Genomic DNA, 21,883 nt, shown 5'->3' on the forward strand with positions numbered 1-21,883 from the left:
CTTGCAGTGTTTCTGTTGAGAAGTCAGATGCTAGCTGTATCGGGGCTCCCTTATATGTTACTACCTCTTTCTCCCTTGCTTACTTTAGGATTCTCTGTTTGTCTTTGATTTTGCCATTGTAATGATGATGTGTCTTGGAGTGGGATTCATTGGGTTCCTCTTGAATGGGACCCTCTGTACTTCCTGGACTCGTGTGACTTTTTCTCTCCAATTGGGGAAGATTTCCATCATTTTTTCAAACAGGTTCTCTATCTCTTCCTCATCCTTCTCTCCTCTTGGTATCTGTATTATACAGATATTAATACATTTCAGGTTGTCCTGCATTTCTCTAAATGACTCTTCATTCTTTTTGAGTCTTTTTTCATTTTCTTGCTCTTTCTGGGAGCATTTTTCTACCCTGTCCTCCGGTTCACTGATTCGATCCTCTGCTTCATCTAGCCTGCTCTTGATTCCTTCTAGTGTGTTCCTCAATTCAGAAATTGTATTCTTCATTTCCTCTCATCTCTTATTGATAGTTTCTATGTCCTTTTTTAATGCTGATATAGTTTGCAGTAAGTTCCTTGTACTTTCCCTGTAGTTTTTGGTAATTCTCTCTGAGCTCACTGAGCTCATTGAGCTTCCTTAGAACCGTTGTTTGGAAGTCAATATCTGATAGTTTACTTGCCTCTATTTCATTTAGTTCTCTTTCTGGGGATTCCTCCTTTCCCTTCGAGTGGGGCGTATTTCTTTGTCTTCCCATTATTTGATAGAGACTCTTCTCTTTCGCTTCTGTTTCTTAAGTTGATCTACCTTGATTTCCTGACTTTGTGGTGTGAACTTCTATGGTTGGAGACCACTGTTTTTACTCTCTGGATCTGCCTCTGATGATGTTAGATGATCCTGTCTGACCTTAGGCAGTCTATTCGAGACTTCCAGTAATCTAGTGTTTGTGGCTGTCTCCTTCAGGTGTTAATCTATTCACTCTGCGCTCAGCAGGCCGTCTTTGACAGTTCAGGGCGGGGCAGAGTCCCTCCTGGGGGTGGGGTTATTGAGTCCTCTCACACTGCTGCGATGGGGGAGGAGTCCACACTGGGATCCTGCTGGCTACTCTCTCCGTTCTCTCCCCAAAGCCTCTGTTCTCAGTCTGTCCTTAAGTGTTGCCAGCCCTCTCTGTGCCCCCTTTAGCCAGGGATCTACTGTCTGTGGCTGCCACTCTGCACTCAGCATGCAGCTTAGACAGCACAGGGTGAGGTGGAATTTCACCTGGGGGTGGGTCCTTTGTTTTTGTTTTTGTTTTTAATTAATTTATTTACTTTTTAAATACATTTGTCTCTGCCTTCCCCCCACCTCTTTCCCCTGCCCCCTCCCACCCTCCCTCCCTCAGCTCTTCCCCCTTGGCTTTGTCCATGAGTCCTTGCTATACGTTCCTTGACTTTCCCCTTCCCTTCCCTTTCCCTGCCCCCACTTCCCTCTTGTCTCTGTTGATTTCTTTTCCTTTCAGTGTTGCTGGCCATATTTTCCTTGCTTCTTTGCATTGTTGGTTAGGTTCCGCTTCTAGGTGAGATCATATGGTATTTGTCTTTCGCCCCCTGGCTTATTTCGCTTACCATGATGCTCTCCAGTTCCATCCATGCTGTCGCAAAGTTTAGTACTTCTTTTTTCTTTCTGCTGCGTAGTATTCCATTGTGTATATGTACCATTATTTTTTGATCCAATCATCTACTGATGGGCATTTAGGTTGCTTCCAACACTTGGCTATTGTAAATTGTGCTGCTATGAACATTGGGGTGCATAGGTTCTTTTGTATTGGCGTTTTGGTGTTCTCAGGGTATAGTCCCAGCAGGGGAATTGCTGGATCAAAAGGCAGTTCCATTTTCAGCTTTCTGAGGAAATTCCACACTGCTTTCCATAGTGGCTGCACCAGTCTGCATTCCCACCAACAGTGGACTAGAGTTCCCTTTTCTCCACAGCCTCGCCAGCACCTGTTGTTTGTGGATCTGTTTATGATGGCCATTCTGACTGGTGTGAGGTGGTACCTCATGGTGGTTTTGATCTGCATTTCTCTGATGGCTAGTGATGCTGAGCATCCTTTCAAATGCCTCTGGGCCCTCTGTATCTCCTCCTTAGAAAAGCATCTGCCCAGGTCCTTTGCCCATTTTTTGATTGGATCGTTTGTCTTCTTGGAATAAAGTCGAGTGAGTTCTTTGTATATCTTGGAGATCAAACCTCTATCTGATGTATCATTAGCAAATATATTTTCCCATAGGGTTGGCTCCCTTTTCATTTTGCTGATGTTTTCTTTAGCCGTGCAGAAGCTTCTTATTTTGATGAGGTCCCACTTGTTTATTCTTTCCTTTATGTCCCTTGCTTTAGGAGACATATCAGTGAAAAAATTGCTGCATGGGATATCTGAGACTTTCCTGCCAATGTTCTCCTCTAGGACTTTGATGGTGTTGCGACTTATATTTAAGTCTTTTATCCATCTTGAGTTTATTTTTGTGTATGGTGTCAGCTGATGATCCAATTTCAATTTTTTGCATGTAGCCATCCAGCTCTCCCAACACCATTTGTTGAAGAGGCTGTTATTGCCCCATTTTATGCTTCTGCCCCCTTTGTCGAATATTAGATGTCCATAGAGACCTGGGCTTATTTCTGGGCTTTCTATTCTGTTCCACTGGTCTATGGGTCTGTTCTTGTGCCAGTACCAGATTGTTTTGAGTATAGTGGCTTTGTAGTAGAGTTTGATGTCCGGTATTGTGATCCCTCCTACTTTGTGTTTCTTTCACAAAATTGCTGCGGCTATTCGAGGCCGTTTATGGTTCCATATAAATTTTTGAAATGTCTGTTCTATTTCTGTGAAATACGTCATTGGTATCTTAATAGGGATTGCGTTGAATCTATAAATTGCTTTTGGTAGTATGGACATTTTAAGGATATTAATTCTTCCAATCCATGTGCACGGTATATGCTTCCATTTATTAGTGTCTTCCTTAATTTCTTTTTTCAATGTTGTATAGTTTTCTGCATACAGGTCTTTTGTGTCTTTGGTTAAATTTATCCCTAGGTACTTTATCTTTTTTCGTGCTATATCGAATGGTATATTTTTCCTGATTTCTTCTTCTTCTATTGCATTGCTGGTGTACAAAAACGCCTTTGATTTCTGAATGTTGACTTTGTATCCTGCTGTTTTGCCAAATTCACTTATTAGGTTGAGGAGTTTTTTGGTAGAGTCTACAGGGTTCTCTATGTACACTATCATGTCATCTGCAAACAATGATAGTTTTACTTCCTTCTTTCCTATTTGGATGCCTTTTATCTCTTTCTCTTGTCTGACCGCTGTGGCTAGGACTTCCAATACGATGTTGAAAAGAAGCGGTGAGAGCGGACATCCTTGTCATGTTCCCGATCTTAGTGGGAAAGCTTTCAGTTTTTGCCCGTTGAGTATGGTATTGGCTGTAGGTTTTTCATATATGGCCTTTATTACGTTGAGGAATGCCCCATTTATTCCCATTTTGCTGAGTGTTTTGATCATAAATGGGTGCTGCACCTTGTCAAATGCTTTTTCTGCATCTATCGAGATGATCATGTGGTTTTTGTCTTTTCTTTGATTTATGTGGTGTATCACGTTTACTGATTTGCGTATATTGAACCATCCCTGCATCCCTGGGATGAATCCCACTTGATCGTGATGGATAATCTTTTGAATGTATTGCTGGATGCGGTTTGCCAATATTTTGTTGAGGATTTTAGCATCTATGTTCATCAGCGAAATTGGCCTTTAGTTTTCTTTCTTTGTAGGGTCTTTATCTGGTTTTGGGATCAGGGTGATGCTGGCCTCATAGAAGGAGTCTGGGAGTCTTCCCTCCTCTTGGATTTTTTGGAATAGTCTGAGAAGGACAGGGGTTAGCTCTTCCTTAAATGGTTTGTAAAATTCTCCTGGGAAACCGTCTGGCCCTGGGCTTTTGTGTGCCGGGAGTTTCTTGATTACTGCTTCAATTTCCCCAACTGTTATCGGTCTGTTCAAGCTTTCTGTTTCTTCCTCCTTCAGTGTTGGAAGATTATACTTTTCTAAAAATTTGTCCATTTCATCAAGATTTTCAAATTTCTTGGCATATAATTGTTCATAATAGTTTCTGATAATCATTTGTATTTCTGTGGTATCAGTTGTTATTTCTCCTCTTTCATTTCTGATATTATTAATTTGGGTCCTCTCCCTTTTTTTCTTGATGAGTCTACTTAAAGGTTTGTCAACTTTATGAATCTTTTCAAAGAACCAGCTTCTGGATTGGTTGATCCTTTGAGTTGTTCTTTTTGTCTCTATGTCATTCAATTCTGCTCTAATCTTGACTATTTCCTTCCTTCTACTTGCTCTGGGATTTATTTGTTGTTGTTTCTCCAGTTCTTCAAGTTGTAGTGTTAGGTCTTTTATTTGAAATGTTTCTATCTTTTTAAGGTAAGCCTGTATTGCTATGAACTTCCCTCTCAGGACCGCCTTTGCTGTGTCCCATAGGTTTTGGACAGTTGTCTGTTCATTTTCAGTTGTTTCCAGAAATTTTTTGATTTCTTCTCTTATCTCATTATTGACCCATTCATTGTTTAATAGTGGACTGTTCAGTCTCCATGAGTTTCCAAGTTTTTGAAGTTTCTCTTTGAGTTTGATTTCGAGTTTCAAGGCCTTGTGGTCTGAGAAAAAGTTTGGTATTATTTCAATTTTCCTGAATTTACTGAGGCTTGCTTTGTGTCCTATCATGTGGTCTATCTTTGAAAAACTGCCATGAGCATTTGAAAAGAATGTGTATTTTTCTTCTTTGGGATGTAAGATTCTATATATGTCAGTTAAGTCTCTTTGATTCAGTGTTTCATTCAGCGCCACGATATGTTTATTAATGTTTTGTTTGGAAGATCTGTCCATTTTTGACAGTGGGGTGTTGAAATCCCCTACTATCAGTGTGTTGCTGTCTATATCTTTTTTGAAGTCATCCAACAATTTCCTTATAAACTTGGGGGCTCCTATATTGGGAGCATATAAGTTTACAATGTTGATATCTTCTTGATAGATTCTTCCTTTAAGTATGATAAAGTGCCCCTCTGGGTCTCTCTTTATGGCCTTTGCTTTGAAATCTACTTTGTCTGATACAAGTATGGCAACGCCAGCCTTTTTCTCATGTCCATTTGCTTGGAATATTATTTTCCATCCCTTTACTTTCAATCTGTGTAGGTCTTTTGCTCTGAGGTGGGTCTCTTGTAGGCAGCATATGTGTGGGTCATGTTTTCTTATCCATTCAGCTACCCTGTGTCTTTTGATTGGGGCATTTAGTCCATTCACATTGAGAGATATTACTGATAGAAACTTACTCATCTTTTCTCTTTGTACTTGTGTTCCTCTCTGTCTCATTCTTTTCCTTCATCTGCTTAAACCAGTCCCCTTAGCATATCTTGGAGTGCTGGTTTGGTAGAGATGTATTCTTTTAGCTTTCTTTTGTCTGGGAAACTCCGTATTTCTCCTTCTATTTTAATGGAGAGCCTAGCTGGGTAGAGCAGCCTTGGCTGTAGGCCCTTACTTTTCATGGCTTGGAATATTTGTTGCCATTCCCTTCTGGCTTGTAGTGTTTCTGTTGAGAAGTCAGCTCCTAGGCGTATCGGGGCCCCCTTGTATGTTACTTTCTCCTTCTCCCTTGCTGCCTTGAGGATTCTCTCTTTGTCTTTGACATTTGCCATTTTAATGATGATGTGTCTTGGAGTGGACCTCCTTGGGTCCTTCTTGAGTGGGGTCCTCTGTGCCTCCTGGATCCATGAGAGCCTTTCTCTCCTCAAATTAGGGAAATTTTCCTTCATTACTTTTTCGAGGAGGTTCTCTATTCCTTGCTCCTCTTCTTCTCCTTCTGGTATCCCTATTATACGGATATTATTGCGTTTCAGGTTGTCCTGCATTTCCCTAAATGCTTCTTCATTCTTTTTGAGCCGTTTTTCCATTTCTTGTTCTTTCTGGGAGCTTCTTTCTACCTTGTCCTCCATCTCACTGATTCGATCCTCAGCTTCATCCAGTCTGCTTTGGATTCCTTCTACTGTGTTCTTCAATTCAGAAATGGTATTCTTCATATCCTCTTGTGTCTTCTTGATAGTTTCTGTGTCCTTTTCCAGGCTGATATAGTTTGCTGTAAGATCCTGATAGTTTCTCTGCAGTTTCTCATAGTTATCTTTGAGCTGGCTGACCTCATTGAGCTTCCTTAGAACCATTGTTTTAAATTCCATATCTGATAGTTCCCTTGCCTCTATTTCATTTAGCTCTCTCTGTGGGGAGTCCCCTTTTCCACTCATTTGGGGGGAACTTATTTTTCTTCCCATTTTTGTGAGAGTCTGTTAAGTATTTTTGTCCTTTACTTTTCTTTCTGGGCTTGCCTCTGATGATGTCAGTTGTTGACCCTATAGGGCCTTGGGTTGTTTGTTTGAGCCTTTCAGGAGTCTAATGCCTGTGTCTGACTCCTGCTTGGAGCAGCTCTGTGACCCCTTCGGTCAGGGCTGGGCTATTTTTTGGGATCTCTCTGCGCTCTCACGACAGCTCCTTGAGCGCGTTCCCAGCGCCGCAGGGTCCCCCGCCTGCCTGGGCTCGCATGTGCTTGCCCCAGACCAGGGGGCTTATTTGCGACCTCCCGTGCTCATCTGGCCTCCCTGGCACGCGAGCTTCGCGGCACTGGTCAGTTTAGGGTCTTCTATTGTGTGTTTTCCCCGCTTTTGGCTCTTTGGGTGCGTTGCTTGCCCTCGCCAAATGGGGACTACGGAAATGGGAGGAAATCAGCTCTAGGACTCTCCGGTTAATCCTGTTTCTGGTCTCTCCTCCAGGGACTCTGGGCAGCTCTACTTATTTTGTGGGCTGCTCCGCAATCGCGGCGGGTAGGTCAATTTATGCCTTCCCTTGCCCCTCTGTGCAATCCCTCGCAGGCCGTATGGGTGCCAGTCTGTGTGAGGCCTTGCCGGCAGGTGCAAGCGTTCGCCAGCCCGCGTGGGTCACACACACGCTCGCCAACCCTCGCCAGTCACTCGGCGCAAGTGTGCGCGCCTGCTCTGGGTGTTTTGGGGGTGTCTATGTTTGCTTTTCGGCTTTTGGCTCTTTGGGGGTGTGGCCTCTTCCCGCGCAATGGAGACTTCGGCAAGGAGAAGGAGTCAGGACTCCCCGGTTCCTCCTCCCGTTCTTTCCCCAATGCCTCCGTTTCTAGTCTCCCCTCAGGGGCCTCTGGGGAGTTCTGTGACCCCTTCGGCCGAGGATCCAACCCCTGTGCGGACTGCGTTTCAATCGCAGGCAGTCTGGTTCATGCGCGCCCCGCTTCTGCCTCTTTGGGGTCGCGCCTTTCCAGCCCACAATGGAGACTACCGAACGTGGAGGGAGTCGGGACTCCCCGGTTCCTCCTCCCGTTCTTTCCCCAATGCCTCCGTCTCCAGTCTCTCCTCAAGGCTCTCCCAGCCAGTCTGCACTCAGCCCCGTAGCTCACAGGCGTACAAGCTGTGTGCGGAGCGCACAAAAGGCAGGTTAATTGATTCCCTTATGCCTGAGCGAGATGGTAGCTGCAGAGTGGGAAGTGCGTTATCACCCGGGCTCCACCGGCCGCAATGGCAGTTCTCTTCACAAAGTTTTCCTCACCAGTCTTTTCCCAGGCACCAGCCCACCCTGCTGCCGCCTGTACCCAGCGATCAAGGAGGGTGGCTGCCGCTGCAACTTTTGCGTTTGCCCTTTAAATGTCTTTTTGCATCCCCAGCCACCTGTCTCTGGCAGAGAGCGCCCCTAAGCTTTTTGGGGTTGCGTTTTGTCTGTATTTTCTCGGCTTTAGCTGCTGTAGTTTAGGGGTTCCTGTTTATGATTCAGACCCCGTTCTTCTCGGGGGGACGCTAACTGGCCGTTTCAGTGTCCCTCTGGTGCCAGTGCCCGTGCGCACCCAGCCCACCCTCTCGAGCCTCCACCGCAATTCTCACCCGTTGGGATGTGTGAGAGTCGAATCCACTGTCCGCGGCACCAAGGCTCCTCTCCCACTATCGCTCCACTGCTTTCCAGGTGATTACTTCATTATTTAGTTGCAATTCCAGTTTGGTTTTGGGAGGAGGTCAGCGTGACTCCCTTTCACTCCTCCGCCATCTTTTTTTCCTCTCACCTGGGGGTGGGTCCTTTGACGTTGGTGCTGCTCAGGGGGAGTCATCTCTGCCTGAGCAAGATGGCTGCTGCCCTAGGGAGGATGAGTCGGCACCAAGATCGCACCGGCTACTAAATTCTCTCCCCAAAGCCTCCTTCCCCAGTTTCTCCTCAGGTGTCTCTAGCCCACGCTGCCCCTGCCTTTGCCAGAGTCCAGGGTAAGTGGCTGCAAATGAAAATTTATGTGTTGGTTCTTTAAACAGTTCTTTACATCCTCAGCCGCCTGTCTCTAGCAGAGAGCAACTCTGCCGCTTTTCGCAGCTGGCTGTTTTTTGTGTACTTTTTGGGCTCTGGTGTTATGGGCTTTGAGATCCCCGCTTTGGTTTAGACCCCGCTCTTCTCAGGGGGATCCAACTGGCCATTTCAATATCCTTCTGGTGCTGCCGCACATGGGCCTTCTCGAGCCTCTACCACACTCCTTACCAGTTAGATTGCACTAAAGCCGATTTTTCTGTCTCCAAGGTTCCAAGGCTCCTCTCTCGCTCTTTTTCAGTTGCTTGTTCCAGGTGATTTCTCGACAATTTAATTGTAATTCCAGGTTGGTCCTGAGAGGAGGTCAGTGTGACTTCCACTCACTCCTCCGCCATCTTGATTCTCCTCCTGTCTGTATGATTCTTACTGATCTGTAGAGGTTATTTTATATGTTTCAGATAAGATCCCTTTATCATGTATGAATGTTGTGGACAATCTCCTCATCTATATCTTGCCTTTTTACTTTTGTACCTTTTTAATCTTTACTGTATTTTTCCATTACCATTTACTCCCCTTATACCCCCCACCCTAGCAATTATCACACTGTCGTCCATGTCTATGAGTCCCTTTTCCTTTTTCCTTAATCCCTCCACCCCCTAATCTCCCCCCAACGCCCAGCTGTCATCCTTTTCTCCATGTTGTACTTTTAATCTTGTAACATTCATAAGTATTTTCCTTTAAGAATAGTGCTTTTCAAGTCTTATTTTAGAAGTGTTTCCCTATCCCAGGTCTGTAAAACATTTCCCTATATTGTTTTCTAGACATTTTATTGTTTACCTTTCACATTACATTTACAATTTACCTGTAGCTGATTTTTGTATATGGTGAGTGTTAGGGGTTACCTGTCATTTTCTCTCATATAGATATCCAGTAACCCATCCATATTTATTTGAAAACATGGTCCTCGTCCTACTGCTTTTAATGCCAACTTTGTCATAACTCAGCTGTTCATACATATTGGATTCTCTTTTTATTTCTACTGGACTATTTGTCTAGGCTTGTGCTAATCCTACATTGTCTTACATGTTCTATTTTTTTAATGAAATGGTTTTTCTACCATGATTTGTGATTTTCCCACAAAGTAGGTCACTAACTTGATATAAAATAGGCATCCTGTATTAATTCATCATCATGAACTTAGGACCCAATTAGAAGTTTCCCTCAATTCCATCCCCATCACCCAGTGATCAGCATTTTAGAATAAAAGGAATGTGCAATTTATAGGGACTCGTGACATTTGAAGATGTGGCTGTGGATTTCACTCAGGAGGAGAGGCAGTACCTGAACCCTCTACAGAGGACCCTGTACAGGGACGTGATGCTGGAGACCTACAGCAACCTGGTCTCTGTGGGTAAGAATGACTTCCTCAGGTCATTTTCCTGTTTATGATTACTGTGTCCAATAGAGGTCCTTTAATTAATAAATTTCAGAAACTTGTAAAGTCTCTGAATTGTTTGAAGAGTTTGACACTGAATTCCAGGGATCAAAGTTCCATTTTTCCCTTTTGCTCTCCTGACAAGGTGTGTGTGAACTAAAAGCCCAGGTGAAATGATTTGACTTAACCATTGTGTCAAGTGATAGGTCCCTTGTGTTGCCCCAAACTCTACTTTCCTCTTTCTCAGAGGCAATGAAGACCAAGGAGGTGTTGCTGTCATTTCTCATTAGCAGGGCATCAGGCTACCAAGCCAGAACTCATCCTCAAATTGGAGGTAGAGGAGCCATACCTGGCAGAAGGGAAAATCCCAGTTTGGAGCTTTCCAGGTAAGTGGGATTGACCCAGGCTATGGGGACATGAGGTCCCAGCTTGTTAGTCAGGGATGAAGACCTCTGAAAGGGCTTTCAGGAATTTCTGGGAAAAGATTGTGGCCCTTGATGTTGTTTGAGGACAGGGACATGAACACCCATACATAAGACTGACCCCCCCTCCCCTGTCCCACACCTACCAGATTACTCTCTTTAAGTTGGTTTCTGCACAGCTCCATTCCCCATATGTGTGTCTTGTATATGCTAATTCCAAGCACCTAAGCCCTGCCACTTCTACCATTCTCATTTCTCGCTGCCTTATCTAAAGCCAGGCACACATTAGTCACAAGGCCAAGGCTAATGCTTCAATTCTAGATTGAATGACCTGATTCCATTCAGCTTAGATATTCCTGTCTAAAACATTTTGATTTTCTCGTTTTAAAGAGAGCTTTATTGAGATAGAATTCACATAGCATAAAATTCACTCTTTTGGAGCACACGTTCAGTGATTTTTAGTATATTCACAGAGTTGTGCAGCCGTCACCAATACAGAATTTTAGAACATTATAATCACTTCAAAAAGACACCTCTATCTCTTAATCAGTCACTCTCCATTCCTTTGCCCATCCTCTGGCAACTATTATATACTTTCTGTCTGTAGGGTTTTGACTCTTCTGGTTTCTTTCACTTCTTGGCATATTCTCAGCGGTCATGCATCCATATTGTAATATGTATCAGTACTTAATTTATGGAAGAAAGATAATCCATTGTGTGGATATACAACATTTTGTTTTTCATTTGATGATAGACATTTAGGTTGTTTCCACTTTAATGATTCTATAAACATTAATGTAGTAGTTTTTGTGGTGATATGTGTTTTCATTTCTTTAGAGTACATACATAGGTGCGGAATTGTTGAACAATGTGATAACTCTGTGTTTAACATTTTGTGGAACTGCCAAACTGTGTTAATAGCCTGTTCCTCAAAAATTTTTATCCAGTGGTTTTAACATTCCCTGATGATTCTTGCCTAAATCAATTATTACTGAGTTGGTTGAAAAATAATGAATTTTCTATTATTCCTTCTACATTTGTAAGTTGGCACTCTTCTGTAAAGAACTTTTCCCTTACCCCATCTCCATTAATTAACTAATTAATTTTAGTATCAGTAGGGACTCATGGACTTCTATTTTTCAATGTATTATCCATTACATTATATTCTTGTTCATTTTGATGTTCAAATTGTTCTCAGTTTGACTAATAAGAGTCCCTTCAGGCTGGCTCCTCTGTCTTTTGACATGTCTCCGTCATTCCTTGAGCACTTTCTAGCACAAAAATACATCCCAGGTTCACTTTGTCTTTTCTTCGTTTCAGACCTGGAATGAGCAGCTTCTCCAAGGATCTCTGATTCCATTTAGTGGGGAATGGTATATAAAAATCAGCATCTAGGTGCTGGGTGTGCTCATAGCTACTCAGATTCTTGTTTTATAATCTACAGATAATTCCCTCCATCTGTCTTTTTTCCCTTGTATTTATTTTTTAAGTAACTCGGTCATTTGTCCTTTAGTTTCTCACATTCTGGATTTTGGTGTTAAGTACCCCCATAGTGGTATTTGACATATCTCTCTTTCCCAGCAGCATTGTTAGTACTATTCTGAGACTGCTGAATGTATATAGAGGGTTCAGTCAGTTGAAATAATCATGTCAGTGCCATTGAGAATCAAGACTTTTCAGTATGGTTGTTAGGAAATGAAGAGGAGACGATATTTATTATTAGGGAATCCTTTTATATTCAATTTTGCTTTCTGATTATATAAAATTTGCAAATAATAACAAAAATTTAACCAAATAACTTTAAAGATATATTGACACTATAAAACAATTCATGAATCAGGGAGCATTCCCATCTAGCAAATAGAAGGATGCTTAAAGAGTTATACAACATGGATGGTTTTCACAGGCAGAAGGAAAGTGGGACAAGAAGGTTTAAAAGGATGTATTATTTCAGACAAGGTCACCTTCCCTTAGGAGAAGGCAGGGGATCTTATCAGTCAGATTACCTCATTAGTGTTGTTCAGGAAGTTCTAGAATGGTTTTAAAGTTCCACTCCTGGGAGAGGCTGAAACTGCAGTTATTAAACTTTGGTGGGGTTTACCACAAGTGACTCCATTTTGGGTGTGTTGTTTCTTTTTAACATAAATATTTGCTTGGATCCAAAGTCAAATCTAGAAAACAGGTATATTCTAAGAAGTCTAGCTTCTTTCCCTCTCCATCCCAGTCTCTTTCTTTCTTCTCCCTATAGGTTAACACTACTATCAGATGTAACCATTTATTAAAATTTAAGTTTATCCTTCCATTGTTTTTTTACAAGATGAGCCTACACAAATGTATATATTTATATTTTTCCTTCTGTAGAGAAATGTTAGCCTACTATGCACAGTTTTATTAACCTTGTTTTCAGTTGATATTCAATAACATGTTAAATACAGGGTCCGGCAGAAGTAACACCTGCTTGAATATGGTTGGTACAGTAATAATGTGGGTGTAATAATTTATTTTTTAAAATATTTTATTTATTTTTAGAGAAAGGAATGGAGAGAGGGAGAGAAACATCAATGTGTGGTTGCCTCTTGAGCACCCCCAGCTGGGGACCTGGCCTGCAACCCAGGCATGTGCCCTGACTGGGAATTGACCAGTGACCCTTTGGTTTGCAGGCCAGTGCTCAATCCATGGAGCCACACCAGCCAGGGCATATGGGTGTAATAATTTATAGTTTTAATTTGAATGTTTCACCTAAAATGTCACAGGGTGTGCTTGAGTGTGGTATTGTTATGTTACAGAATTACATGCTTACGATTTCATAATAAAAAGGGGCGTTATTTGTGCCAGACCCTGTATATTAAAATATTACTTATTTTTTATAGTACTATAGTGACTCTTAATTGTAATAGTCATAGTTGTAGTTGTGGTAGTAGTAATTGTAGTAGTATAGTCATTGTTCTCATAAACATTTAAAAGCACTTCCTGTGTCATACCTATTCTAAGTAATGTAATCATAACAACAAACATTTTAGTGGGCACTGTTATAATTCCTGTTTTTACCAGGTGGGAAAGTAAGACACAAATAGACCAACTTGCCTAAGTTCACAGAGCAAATAAAGGACTAAGGTAGGATTTGATCCTGGGCTAGAGAGCCTGTAACACTAGCCACATGTGCTATGCTGCTTCTTACCACCTAAGGAGGTTCAGGTTCAATAGATCCTTGGCTGACTTGGCTCCCCTCAAATTTATTTAGTAGAAGTTTTTTGTGTGATTCTAATGTTCACTCCTAGTTAAGAACTAGTGGTTTGCAATCCAAAGGATCTCCCAGGAAGAGAAACCACAGCTGCATGATCCATTTTAAAATTCAGTATTATGTTATCCTTATTAAATCTAAGTGGTGATATGAGTAGTTATAGTTACTCTTCTTTCAACTTCTCTGTATGTTTGAAAATTTTCATATAAAATTTTAGGAAAATGTGAGAAGAAAAATAAAATTCAAAGTGATAAAAATTAAGTACTATATGTGCAGAAAGTATTTACCATATTTTATTGTCTTCAAGAGACCTTTGGATTTTAAGACACACCACTAAGAAAGAAAAATTGCCACCAATTAATTTTTGACATGTCGTTGATTGTAAGGTGCATCTGGATTCAGGAATGTTAAAATGTTGAATGATATTAATCTTGTGATTGATGAAATACAGTATATTAAAGGCAGGGCTTTGCAATTTTAACTGTCTGAATGGGTCGTACAGATGAACAACTACTTTAGAAGTTCATAAAAATTAAAGTTATAGAGGTATGTTTTGAAAAGACTGAACTTCTTGAAAGTTATCTAGAATCTGAATGTAACAAAATATGAAGGACTTGGTTCTGTGGGTGATAGAACATTAAGAAGGGTTTGGAATTAATAATAGACCTAGCTTTTAGAAGAAATAGACAGGAGCAGAAGGTGGTGTTGAAGAATTGTGAATACAAAGGTGAACCCAGGGGCAAAGATCTTTAGGTTTTTCTTTGTTTTTTGTAAGCCTAGTTATTGTAAATCTTTCATTTACTGAGAATGTGAATTTGGTATTGTATAAATAGTATAAGTCAGGTACAGATAGGAGTTCATATGGTAAGTGAAGTTTAAGGGTGATAAGGTCACCAGAGTTGATGGAAATCAGAGATGTAGTGATAAAGACTTAGTTGTCAAGGTAAGATTAGGTTTTCTTGGTAAAAAAAAAGCTAGCAGGTGAGAGTTTAGTAAAAGAACAGGATTTGATGGTCAAATTTCTCTCTTTAGGAACTCTGATAACACGAGATAATAGTATCAGCTTTCATGTGGCACTGCATTTCTAAAGAACATCCATTCCATAATGTCAAAGTATAAAAATGGGTTTATTCTGCTTCTTTCCAGAAGAAGCCTGCCAAGTTGATGAACAGATTGAGAGACAGCACCAGGATGACAAAGATAAATGTTTGTTGATGCAAGTTGGATTCCCTGACAAGAAAACAATTACCACCAATGGTAACGATGACTATAATGAATTTGGAAACACACTTTATCTGAGTACAAACCTTGCTGCTTCAATACAAAGACCCCATAAACACGAACCATTTGGAAATAATATGGTAGACAATTTAGACTTGTTTAGTAGAAGCTCTTCAGTAAAGAAACATGATAATGGATGTACAAAATTATTATTCCATACCGAATATGAGAAAACAACTCCTGGAGTGAAAACCTATGGCTATAAAGAGTGTGGGAAGACCCTCAGGCGAAAGAAAGGTCTTAGTCTACATCAGAGAATTAAAAATGGAGAGAAACCCTTTGAGTGTACTGCATGTAGGAAAACCTTCAGCAAGAAGTCACACCTCATTGTACATTGGAGAACTCATACAGGAGAGAAACCCTTTGGATGTACTGAATGTGGAAAAGCCTTTAGCCAAAAATCTCAACTCATTATACACCTGAGAACTCATACAGGAGAGCGACCCTTTGAATGTCCAGAATGTGGAAAAGCCTTCAGAGAAAAGTCAACTGTCATCATACATTACAGGACTCATACAGGAGAGAAACCTTATGAATGTAATGAATGTGGAAAAGCCTTCACTCAGAAGTCAAACCTCATTGTCCATCAGAAAACCCACACAGGAGAGAAAACTTATGAATGCACTAAATGTGGGGAATCTTTCATACAAAAGCTGGACCTAATTATACATCATAGTACCCATACAGGAAAGAAACCCCATGAATGTAGTGAGTGTAAGAAAACTTTCAGTGATAAGTCAACTCTCATTATACATCAGAGAACTCATACAGGAGAGAAACCTCATAAATGTACTGAATGTGGGAAGTCTTTCAATGAGAAGTCAACTCTCATTGTGCATCAGAGAACTCATACAGGAGAGAAACCTTATGAATGTGATGTGTGTGGGAAAACTTTCACCCAAAAGTCAAATCTTGGTGTACATCAGAGAACTCATTCTGGAGAGAAACCATTTGAATGTAATGAATGTGAGAAAGCGTTTTCTCAGAAATCCTATCTCATGCTACACCAGAGAGGTCATACAGGAGAGAAGCCCTATGAATGCAATGAGTGTGAAAAAGCATTTTCCCAGAAATCATATCTCATTATACATCAAAGAACTCATACAGAAGAAAAACCCTATAAGTGTAATGAATGTGGCAAAGCCTTCAGAGAAAAGTCAAAGCTCATCATACATCAGAGAATTCACACAGGAGAGAAACCCTATGAATGTCCTGTATGTTGGAAAGCTTTTAGCCAGAAGTCGCAGCTCATAATACATCAGCGAACACACACAGGAGAGAAACCCTATGCATGCACTGAGTGTGGCAAAGCCTTTAGAGAAAAATCAACATTTACTGTACACCAAAGAACCCATACTGGAGAGAAACCCTACAAGTGTACAGAATGTGGGAAAGCTTTTACCCAAAAATCAAACCTTATTGTACATCAGAGAACACATACAGGAAAGAAAGCCCATGGGAAAGGCCACACTCGGAAGTCAAAGCTCATTGCACATTAGAGAGTAAATCAGTAGTGTCTGTTATGTTCCTTAAAGGAAAGTTTTGTTAGTTAACATTTTAAAAGTATGTTCTGACTTATGGTTTAAATATAGAGAATAAAGTCAGCCTTTTTTTTCTTTTAATCTCAGTCTGCACCCAAAAGTTATAGGGAGAAAAAGAAGCAAAAGTGTAATTTTAGTTACTGACAAAATTAGCTGAAACCCTGATGAGAGGGTTGCCACAAGTGGATATGGGAGATCTCAGAGGAGATAGTATGCTCAAGGCTGCAGGTATGATAAGGCTGCAGGTGTGAGACAGTACTGGTAATGACTCATAGCTGCACCCTGAGTGCAGCACAATATACTGCACCAGCAGTAAACCAGGGGGTGGGTAGCTGGGAGGTAGGATGTCTCCTAGGCCCATGTAGTGTCTGAGGAGTGACAGGCAGGGGCCTTGACAACGAATTGCTCAGACAAACCGTGTTTAGCAGAAACCAGTCTGTGTTAATCAGAGGAACAATTGATGGGGGATGAGTCAAGAGAAGGGAGTGTTCTTTGTGATGAACCCTATAGCTGCCCCTATTTACTTCAGAGAAGTCAAATATGAAAGAACTACCAAATGGGAAAAAAAATTCCCAGTTGTAAGAAAACCTCTGAAGTGCTTTAAATGTGGCCCCGGCTTCATTTCCCAAGTGAACCTCCAGCAAACATCAACTCCAGGAAAAACTCTTATTTAAAGAGGAATGATTCCACAGTAATCAAAACCAGAAATATACTTGGCTTTTCAGCAGTTCCACTTGTAGGAATGCATATACTCATACATGCTATAAAATGGTGAACATGCAGAGGTATTCATTGATGCACTGTTTGCAAAAACAAAAGGTTGGGAAGCTGTCTAAATGACCATATCAGAGTCTGGTTCCTGAAATTCTGGTATGTTGATACAACAAACTCCTAGGTGGACAAAAATAAAGAGATCTTGGACACCATTTATGTAGTGATGTGGGATGATCTCCAACATACATTATAAGGTGGGAGAAAAAAGGTACAGGATAGTGAGTATAATGTGCTACCATCTGTATATAAAAAGGAGAACACATGGTAAGTACATAATTAAGAGTATATGCATAAGCTGCCTCTGGAAAGATACACAAGAAGCTGGGACACCAGATTACGTCTGGGAAAGAGAAGGGGAAGTGGGTGGCTGGGGGGATGGAATTGGGAGATAACCGTATATCCTTTTATAACCTTTGAAAATTGTACTATGTGAGTGTACTACCTTTTTAATAAACTTTCTAAAAGCATAGTTTCTTCCATTACTATTATAATGAAGTCAGATTCTAGGTACAGGATTTCATAATATTTAATAGAGATATGCTGAATGTGGAGTTTTAATTTTTTAATAGAATAAATAGAATAATCATTCACAGCAACAGATAACCAATCAGTTCCAAAGGCAAATGAGTATTACTTTCCAGGGAGTGTCAAAGTGATTCTCAGGTCAGCTGGGACCACATTATGTAAACTTAAAATAATTGAGACTGATACACATTTCTTACTTAGTACACACAGTGACATCTGTAAAGATAGCCTGTACTAGAGCCTGCCCATGGCTTTCCATATCTTAACAAAATGATTTAAACTACTTCATTTGTGTGCCTGCTTTAAAAGGAGATTCAAAGCATGAACCCACAAAAAAGTTTACTTGCTCCTCAGGTCACACTACTGCGGGTGATAACATTTTCCAAGGTGAGGGACAGATTGAGAGAGCCATGGTTTGAATGGAGATGGCCGAAGACTGCATAACAGCACATCTGCTCCAGAATAAGAAGTCCCACTGTGTGAATGACTGTATTTGTGGCTCTCATGCTTCTGTGGTGGAATTGGGCAACCCAATCTATGTAAAACCTGGGTATGGTCAGTGTTTGGATGTAACAAAACAGGTGGGTGAGTCAGACCTGAGATGCTGCCTGTGCACTCCAATGCTTTGTTTATTCCCTAAATTATTCTTTAAGAAAATAAGCTGTGGGATCACTTTTTATTGAGCTATTTTTAGTCAAACATGCCATACAGGGTAGGGCAAAAGTAGGTTTACAGTTCATATAGAAAATAAACCAATAATTAATAAATACAAGAATAAACTTTCACATACTTAAAACTGTAACCTACTTTGCCCCATCCTGTATTTAGTGCTTTTCCAGTGGAAAGAAAGCTTGGGGGGAAATGTTGCTTACTTGCTCCTTGTGCAGTCTGTTGAGAGAATGCCCAAGGGCACTAGAAATGAAACTTTATTTTCCTGCTGATAATATTCCTGAGGTCCAAGAAGGCAGCAGAGTAGGCAGAAGCTACACTCACCTCCTCCCAGGACCAGATTGGAATTACAACTAAATTATAAAACAGTCATCCTGAATAACCAACCACAGACTAGTGGCAGAGAAATCTTATAACCAAGGATTTACAGAAGCCACACTGAGGCTGGTAGGAAGATCAGAGGTGAAATGGGCTGGTCTCACACCCATGGGTGGTGGCTGAGGTTTCAGAGGAATATCTCAGTTGCAGGGGGTTTCCCTTGAGAAGCATGGGGTCTAAACCCCAAGCCAGACTCCCCAACCCAGAGACTCAGAGCCTCGAATAGGTGCCCACATAACATCTGGCTGTGAAAAGCAGTGGGGTTTCTGTCTGCCAGGGAGAGGTGGGAGTCTGCTAGAGACACATGCACCCTCTTAAAGGGCCAATGCACAAAATTTTGTTTGCAGCCACTCACCCGGGGCTCCAGTGGAGGGAGGGAAGAATGGATTAGAGTTGCATGAGGAGAGTTTGGGGTTTCTGGCTCTGTGGGGAGAGCTGAAGGGACAGCCACCAGGGTCCCTGTGCTAAGTCATTCTCCCATACTGGAGACACCGTCTTGAGTGGAGCACTCCTGTCCATGTGTCCTCAACCTAGGGGAAGGCGATAGTCCCACCCTCTGGAATATTTCTTACCCCACTCTGTGGAACTTAGACCCTGCTTAGGAGCCAGATGCTTTGTCCAGGGTGCAGAAGTCTGGGCAGACTGAGTGGGTGTCAGTGACTGAGATGTGTAGCATTGGGGCAAGGGCCATTCCACCACTTTCCTGTGAGCCTGACTGGCACTTCCCCCTTGTGGGAGAACCGGTAGACTGACCCTCCAGACTCTAGCTCCAGCTCTGGAGGCCCCATCCGTGCAACTCCTATTGGCTTCAGCCTGCTGAGGGTGGGTCAAAATCTGGGATAGACTGAGTGGTGTGGCCCTTTGTTGAGAGCCACGCCCCCACCTCCTGATGGGAGATTCACTGGCCCCATCCTCCCAAGTCTCAACAGCCCCACCCTGCTGAGATCCACTTTCACTCAGCAGAACATGGGACAGACAGAGTTATGGAGCTCTAGAACATGGGCTGCACTCCTCTTGCACACTGTACTGGAGCAGAGCCTTCCTTTCACATAGCCAAATTTTGGTCTGTTTGGACCTGATAAACATTGCTGGTATCACCCTGATGTATTCCGGAGACCCCACCCCAACAAAGGTATGCAAGCATCCACTGGGTGGCAGCTAGACTTGGTATACCCTGGGACATTTCCTGAGTGGTCCCAGACCCAGCACTGGCACCAAGTTTGAACATGTATTCATCTGGTGAGCACCATTCATCCCTACCTGGTGACTCACTATGAACCTACCTCATGCGACTCAAGTACAGCCAGAGGGTTTTTCATTGACTGAGTCTAACAGGCAGCTGGTAGTCTGTGGCAGGCACAGGCAGATCTCGGGCTGCCTTGGTACTTTTGCTGCCCTGTCCTCAGGCCTAGTGCTGGTAATAGCTGGCCTTGGTGTGCAGCTTGGTCCTTCCAATGCACATCCAGCCCAAGCACAGGCAGCCACAAACTGGATTGCTTGTAGCTACAAACAGGTTGCTGAGGGTCAGTCACAGTCTGTGTCTTACATTGTCCTGCAACAAAGTCCCTCTCAAGAGGCCCAGAACCTACACACCCAGTGGCTAGCTTCAGACAAATTCAGAGCAGAATCCATTTGTTTCACAAGTGGCAATGCAAAGGGAGATGGTAGCAGGTACCAAAACCTGCTGAGGTGAATTCTGCTTCATGTGGTTAGCACTTACACGGCAGACTGCCAAGCTATGGGGGGTTGAGCCTCACAGTCGGCCAACATGGGGGTTGGCCCCATGCATGAATGGGCCAATAGTAGTCAAGACTGAATTACAACAGGAGGGCCCACATAACCCATGCAAGGGAAATCCCTGGAGTACCCAGTTCAGGTGATCAAGAAGAATGTACCACTAGACCCTACAAGACACCTACTACATTAGGCCATCCCATGAAGACTAGGAATAAAAGCAGATCTATTTAACACATAGAAACAAACACAAAGAGGCAACCAAAATAGGGTGGCAAAGAAAAAGGCACCAAATGAAAGAACAGGAGAAATCTCCATAAAAAGAGCTAAATGAAATGAAGGCAAGCAATTTATCAGATATAGAGTTAAAAGTAATGGTTATAATGATGATCAACAGCATGAAAAAAGACACAGAAACCATAAAAAAGGACCAGTCAGAAAAGTAGCACATAATAATCTGAAATGAAGAACCCTGGAAAGAATAAGCAGTAGGTTGGATGAAGCATAAGATCAAATCAGCAAATTGGAAGACAGGGTAGGAAAAAATACTCAATTAGAGCAGCAAAAAAGAAAAAAAATTAAAAAATTAGGATAGTTTAAGGGACCTTGGGACAACATGAAGCATAACAACATCCACATGATAAGGGTACCAGAAAAAGGAGAGAAAGAGAGCAAGGGATTGAGAACCTATTTGAAGATACCATGACTGAAAACTTCTTTTACCTGGTGAAGGAAAAGGACACATAAGTTTGGGAAGCAGAGAGTCCCAAACAAGACTGACTGAAAGAGTCCCACACCAAGACACATCATCATTAAAATGCCAAAGGATAAAGGCAAAGAGAGAAGCTTTGCCACAAGAGAAATACAGTTAGTTACCTACAAGGGAGCTCCCATAAGGCTGTCAGCTGATTGCTTAACATAAACATTCCAGGCCAGAATGGATAGGCATAAAATATTCAAATGAGCCCTAGCTGGTGTGGCTCAGTAGGTTGAGCGCTGGCCTGTGAACCCAAGGGTCGCCAGTTTGAATACCAGTGTAGGGCGCATGCTTAGGTTGCAGGTCAGGTCCCCAGCAGGGGGCGCGTGAGATGCAACCACACATTGATGTTTCTCTCCCTTTCTCCGTCCTTTCCCTTCCCTAAAAATAAATAAATAAATAAAATCTTTTAAAAATATATTCAAAGTGATGGAAAGCAAGGGCCTACAACCAAGACTACTTTACTCAGCTAGGCTATCATTTAAAACTGAAGGAAAAATAAAGAGCTTCCCAGACAAAAGAAAAGCTGCAAGAATTTGTTACCATCAAAGCAGTATTACGAGAAATGTTAAAGGGCCTGCTTGAAGAAGAGGAGAATAATCATAAAATGGGAATAAATACATACCTATCAATAATCACTTTATTTTTTTTCTAGAAGATATATTTTTTTCTTTATTTATTTTTAAATACATTTGTCTCTGCCTCCCCCCCCCCACCACTTTCCCTTGCCCCCTCCCTCCTTCCCTCCCTCAGCTCTTCCCCTTTGGTTTTGTCCA

General features: G+C 41.9%; 1 protein-coding gene across 1 annotated transcript in view; it reads left to right on the forward strand.

The window, feature by feature from the left end:
- The window catches only part of LOC129065133 (zinc finger protein 182), a 34,568-nt gene extending 18,340 nt beyond the window's left edge, over positions 1–16,228 (forward strand). The window contains exons 4-6 of the mRNA XM_054566385.1: positions 9,635–9,761; positions 10,076–10,171; positions 14,598–16,228. Of these exons, the coding sequence (XP_054422360.1) occupies positions 9,635–9,761; positions 10,076–10,171; positions 14,598–16,228 (1,854 nt within the window). The remainder of the gene's footprint in view (positions 1–9,634; positions 9,762–10,075; positions 10,172–14,597) is intronic.
- The last annotated feature ends 5,655 nt before the right edge of the window (positions 16,229–21,883 follow it).

Source organism: Pteronotus mesoamericanus, unplaced genomic scaffold (assembly GCF_021234165.1).
Source record: "Pteronotus mesoamericanus isolate MK-2021 breed Mesoamerican mustached bat unplaced genomic scaffold, CSHL_Meso_final contig_173, whole genome shotgun sequence".
Lineage (NCBI taxonomy): Eukaryota > Metazoa > Chordata > Mammalia > Chiroptera > Mormoopidae > Pteronotus > Pteronotus mesoamericanus.